This window comes from Falco naumanni, chromosome 16 (assembly GCF_017639655.2).
Source record: "Falco naumanni isolate bFalNau1 chromosome 16, bFalNau1.pat, whole genome shotgun sequence".
NCBI lineage: Eukaryota > Metazoa > Chordata > Aves > Falconiformes > Falconidae > Falco > Falco naumanni.
This window is the reverse complement of record NC_054069.1, coordinates 7656362-7662361: the sequence shown is the minus strand read 5'-3', so window position 1 is coordinate 7662361 and position 6000 is coordinate 7656362. Positions and strand designations below refer to the sequence as shown.

The window sequence follows — 6000 nt, the reverse complement described above, 5'->3', positions numbered from 1 at the left end:
CTCAGATGGACTTCCAGCAAATGCTGCTTCTCATGGGGAGCGTGTCCCATCCCATCCCTCCCTTCCTCTCTCAGTCCACCTCCCACACTCTGAAATGGAAGAAAGACTTCAGCACCTGAAACCTGGTGCCTTGGAGACTAGGTCCTGACGTACCCAAAATAAACCAAAACAAAATAATGACTCCTCCCTTCCCGTCCCTTATCCACATCAAATAAAAAGACCCTCCCCCCGCCCTTTGAGAACATCCCCCAAGTAAATCTACGTGATGGGGAGACAGCGCCAACATCCTTCCTCCTGGCCTGGAGTGGGGAAGTTCCAAGAACCGCTCTTGGCCCTGGGTGGGCAATATCTGCTACACCAGTTGCCCACCACACCCCTCCTTCCTGCCTCGGAGCCGCGCGGTGGCACGGAGACAAGTGCTGGAGACAGGCCAGCCAGAGGACCTCGCCCCCGCTGCCCAGGCTCCGGCGAGACACGGCTCCTCTCGGACGCCGAAACCAAACCCTCTGGCCAGGCCTGCGCGTCAGCCTAAAGGTCCGCCTTGCTCTGGAGAAGCTGGGTAACTGCTTTTAATTTAAAAACAAGTTGACATTGTACAAGTCCATGTTCTGTAAAATGGAACAGGACCCTCCTGGCCCACCCCAACGCCACCTGCCCCAGCACTACTCGGGCTCGCTGCTGTTGGTGGTCTTCTCCCACTCCAAGCTCTCTTCGCTCTGTGCGGGTGAGCCCGCGGACGGCCGTGCCCGGAGCCCCTGAAACCTGCGGCACTCGGGGCACACTCGGATGTGCGTGCACCCTCGGGCAACCAGGGCAGCTTCTTGTGCCAGTCTTTGTGCCAGGGGATCTGGCTCGCCCCCACTGCACAGCTTCCCATTGCTGAGCGTGGTTGTGCTGCGGGCTCGGCGCTCCTCTGGGATAATGGGGCGAGTCCGTATCATTCCCCCTCGCCTCCGACGAGGGTGGAAACTGTCCTTGCAGAGAATGATGTTGCGCAGCTCCGTCACCATTTCTTGGCACACCGACACCTGGAAGGCAGACCCGAGACATACTGCTCACCTAAGTGAGCTGCGAGCCCAGCAGCTGCGTCTGCTCTGGATACTGATGCCAAAGCGTTACGGACTCAGTCGTTAATCTGGCCACCGGCTTTCGACATCAACGCTCGGACATTTACACTTGATTTAGCTCAACAGACTCCGCCTCTTGTCAGAGGCCCTCCAACGTTCTGGATCCCCAGATCAACACAAGACCCAAACCTATTGCAGGTAGAAATGCTCAGAGGTGATCCTGTCTCCAGGAAAGGAACCTGGATGTTATACACATCCTTGACCCCTTCACAAGCCCTTGGAGCATCCCTACAGCCTCGATCTGAGGAGGAGTGCATGAGAAGCTCGTGCACTTTAGACCCTGCCCAACGCACCCAGCCTTCTCAAGCACGTGAGGTCTCATTACTGGGAAGGCTCATCTCAGCCTGGGTGCGTTACTTGCTCCAGAGCACTGCACTGCCGAGCACCCTGCAGGTAGTAATGAACACACACTATCCCCTCAGGACGCTTTCAGGTCCTACCTCTGACTGTTCAGAGTGCCGAAGGCTCCACAAAAATTCCAGCATTGCCATAAAAATTGCTACAATTAAGCCACAGATAAGAACCACAAAGATTCCACCAATGTTCTCCATTCCCAGGCCTGAAATAAAGGAGAAGAGACAACGCTGTGAAGAGGTAGAAACAACATAAATTGCAAGCATCGCTGTACAGAAATCCCAACTCTTTGCTGTTCAGTTGGCACTGCATGCACCCGGCGAGAGACCAAGAACACACAGCCAGCCCTGTCTTATTAATAGCTAACCGCATGACTCAGATGGCAAACTGAATGACTTGCAATAACTGCACGATCGAAGACACGTTCTCAGAAATGATGATTTTGCAGATAAACAGCAAGTATACTGGAGGGAAGTACAAAGCAATTTGTGGACAAACTGAAAACAGGAGAAAAAATGAGAGATCAATCAGGCACATTAATCCCTGCAAATTATTCACCCAGCTCTAGTTTCTTTGAACTTTGCAAAAGAAGATGAGCAATGTTGTTTAAGAAGCAGAGATGAAGACGACAAGAAAGGGTTTTAAAGGAAGCTGACACCAAAAAAAAGCTCCTTTGATTGCATTGCAAAGTGCCACTGAAAAAATTATTACAGCTGCTTGCATTGCAGTAGCAAGGAGAAGTTCCAAACAAGACCAGGAGGACCCAACACTTTTTCACTCTGTACCGTGACTGAACGGGGTCCCTGCCACCCAGTGGTGCCCGGTTATGGATCGGGTGCTCTCTGCCCAGCACCCTCTGGCCCACGAGAAGGCAACAACCCCTTCCATGGGGTGACTCATCTCACCTCCTTTGGACCACTGGCTTACAACAGGATGACTACCACCTCTGCTGATCGTAGGAGCCATTTGGCCACTTGGGCCAAACGCTTCACAGGCAGACAGCTTCGCTTAGGGAAGGGACCAAGTTGCCCACACGGCAGCTGCCAGCCCCGTTCTACACAGCTTGCGCTCCAGAAAGCTCACCGGCTGGAAGGAAAATCCACCCCTCGGGACCCCGCCCTGAGCCTTCCGTGTGCCAAGGCTGTCACCTCCCTTCCCACCATGGCCCCTTTCCCCAAAACTGCAGCCTGTGCCTCCATCCTGCCCTGCAGAACAGGACCGTGAGAGGAGCTGGGCAGCAGTGCCAGGCTCAGCACACACTGCCCGAGACACAGCTCTGCTCCTGTGCTTGCTGGGTCCGGGTCTCAAGCGGACTGGGCCCCTCATTGGATTGATTACAAAAAGCATGTGGTGCTTTGCACCGAGGTGACTGTACGAGGCCATTACTCAACAAGAACATCTATAAAAATCTTCCTCTCCCCTCTGTAGCATTAAATCAAAGTGTAAGAATCAATGATTTATTGACTTAATCTCTGCGTGGCTTTTAGATATAAAATCTCACCAAAATCCTTGTAAATTGCTGACCTGTTTTTTTCTAAAACTTAGGAGGTCACATTTCTCCCTCCTCCTCCGTCATTCTTTTGGCATTGCCTCTGGAGCAATTTAGCGACTCTGTAAATCAGCTCGCTGCAGAGATGTTTCCACTAAGCAACTGCAGGGCAGAAAACACAGCCCATAATCACAGTTTAGACCCAAGGAAAAGGCCATCCTCTCCTCCCAGCAGCTCTCAAATTTGAATTCAGGGCCCGTGCCTCTCTCTACATCCTCCCATCATTCTACCAGGGTGCCACCTCAGATGCCCATTCCAAGCTCACCGAGAGGTATTTCCTTCCTCCATGCACATGTACCAGCAGGCTACAGCCTTCCTCATTTCCCAAACCGAGGAAGTGAGCCATGACAGAGCACAGAAAACAGCAGAAAAACTTGTCCAGGATCACCGAGCGTGCCGGGTAGCACCCAGAGTCTGCTTCGCAGCCGTCCCATTCCAAAGGCATCTCAAAACAGCCCGCAGACTAAATTCCGCTTCCGAGCTGCTTTTTGCACAGTCCGTGGATGAAAAGGCTCCCATGTGCCTGCTGGCCTCCAAGAGTAACTCCTTAAATAGCTGATTGCCGTGCCCTGAGGCCTGACGTCCTACACTGGGCCAACACCTTCTGCCTCGAGACTCAGAGCCCGGCGGCACTGCCAGCACGGAGCACCGCCGTGCACGCGGGGTCGCATCCAGCCCAGCTCCGGAGCGCACAGACACGCACCTACACCCGCTGCAATGCCAAGAAAACAAAAGAGGTACCACAGACCCAGCTTGGCGCTCTGTCTCTGCGCTCAGAAAGGTCAGCGGACCGTCCTTGCGGCTGGGGGACCTGCGGGCCTCCCAGACACCACTTGCTGAGGAAGGGGCGACTGCCAGAACTAAAAAATGCAGCAACTGCGTTAAGCTGGCAACTGCTCTCATGCTGGGACTTCAGCCTAATGTGGTAGCTTTTACGGCAATTTGCATAGCATTAGCCACAAGACTTCGCTCCTCAGTTTACAGATGTACTAATAAAGTCCTTGTGTCCCTTCCCCTGGCTGTTTGAAAGGCACTTTCACTTGGAGCCATTAACCAGCGGGCCTGTGGTGGAGATCCATCTCCCTTGAAGGAACCCAGGATTTTGGTTTGATCCCTTTAGCCATCCATTTTCCCAGACATTCATTAGAAGCTAATTTACCCTCCATATGCCTCCAATATTTGTCACTTGGTTGTTCCCGCTATCACTGCCCCAGGCAAAAACACACAGCATGAGGCACAGCAGAGCTGTTTGGCTTTCTCCTTGAATTGTGAAGGAAGGAATCTCAGATCAGAAGAAAAGGAAAAAGTAATTCTCAGGCAGAAAACCTGGCAGCGCTCACGTGCAGATCGACGTTCATCCTTGCGCTGCTGGCAAAGATGCTTCTGCTGCCCGGCCCCTTCAGCACGCTACCAGGAGCGGTGTGCCTTACCTTTGGCTCGGTGGTCCTCCTCTTTGGGGCACTTGCCTCCTTCCCACCACTTTCGCTTCAGGATTTCCAGGCGGTTGTTCTCTTGCAACTGGAGAATAGCCAGGTCAAACTCGTCGCGAAACACAGAGCCTGCAACACCAAGGGGTACGTGGTAAGGCACTGCCTGGGCCGGCCTTCCTCCCCACTTCTCCCCGCCACGATGCCCTGCCCGCGTGCCCCACTACAAACGCTCATCCCTGAACGGTTCGGAAGGGGCCTGGGTCCATGTAAGCCCTTGCAACCTGCAGCCTCCCTGCTGGGACTGTGAACTGATTAACGTCATGTGCGGGTGGCAATCTCACTTGTCCACCGAGACCCACGCAGGCCGTTTAAAGAGGCCCATTACAAGGGGGAGGGGGGCTTTGGCTCCAGGGGCAGGGTCTGAACAGGCAGTTCAGCATTGCACCGCTGCTCCTCCAGGCCACCGAGGTCCCTCCTGTCGTTCTGCCTCCAACGTCAACCTTGCTCTAACACTCCTTCCCTCAAACTGGTGCACTGCAACAGCAGCCAGTTCAGCCCACAGGCAAGCCCAGATGCTCACGGCAGAGGATGCTCGCTCCTGCGCTCAGCACCCAGCTCCACTGCGCTCCTGGCACCTGCCACCAGAGATCCCCAGGAAGGGCCGTGGGAAAGACACAGCTCTGCTGGTAACTCTGCACTATTGTCCCACCCAGCAGCTTTCTGCTCTTCTTATCTGCTACAGTTTCACTGTTTAACAAGACAATGTCAGAACAAATTTAGTCCTGAAAGTAAGGATTTGTATTCACCATCAGGCTACTGTGGCTTTACAAGCTTACGCATGTTAGCTAAACCATAGTGACTGTTTGTGTGACGGTTCTTATGTAATTCACCTTAACTTTGTATTGCTAAGTGCAGGTGCTTAAAGGTCAGGAACAAGGCTTCCCGAGCCCAGAGACTGGCTGAAAGATCAGCCCGATTGCTTGGAATAACAACTGCTACATCCTTTTTCTGTGCTGCCCTGGGAGATGACGTTCTCTTGGTAGCTCTCGCATTTGAAAGACAAACCCCCTGCATTGTTAAACTTGATTATTAGCTCAGATAGTCACTGAATTGCCCAATTCTCTGTCCCGGAGTTTTAAGAACCACCAGCTGTTAAGAAACTTGTGCTAAAAACTACAAGGGTTGCAACAGCATTACTTTTACAGCACTTCTGAGATAAAACAAGGAGCACAAAACGATTCAAAAACACTGGTTCAAAAGGGAAGCAGTCAGCAAAGAGCATATATGCAGAAAATAAGCAGCAATTTTGAAACATCTTTCACATGAATTATTTAAAGAGCCGCAGTCGCGTGTCACATGGCTCTGGAGCAGAGCAGGGTCTCGTACATCTGGCTCTGAGCGCGCACCTTGGGCAATTGCAATCTATTTGCTTTTCCTCCCAAGATAAAAAACGACCCTGGGCAGAGCTGTGAAACGTGACATTGGCTTTAGAGCTGGTTCAGCCTTTCAAACGCTCCGGTCCTCTGTCGACAGCTGAGAA

The 6000-nt window shown here is 52.7% G+C and overlaps 1 protein-coding gene across 2 annotated transcripts in view; it reads right to left on the bottom strand.

The window, feature by feature from the left end:
* Positions 1-537: 537 nt before the first annotated feature.
* GRIK4 (glutamate ionotropic receptor kainate type subunit 4) overlaps positions 538-6000 on the bottom strand; it is a 134804-nt gene continuing 129341 nt past the window's right edge. Inside the window, exons 17-19 of one of the 2 annotated variants that reach the window (XM_040616286.1) lie at positions 4461-4589; positions 1568-1686; positions 538-1028 (exon numbers count right to left, since the gene is read on the bottom strand). In XM_040616286.1, the coding sequence (XP_040472220.1) occupies positions 663-1028; positions 1568-1686; positions 4461-4589 (614 nt within the window). In that variant the 3' untranslated portion in view covers positions 538-662. Of the gene's footprint in view, positions 1029-1567; positions 1687-4460; positions 4590-6000 lie in introns of those variants that run through there. The other variant, XR_005831252.1, reaches the window with a different exon arrangement.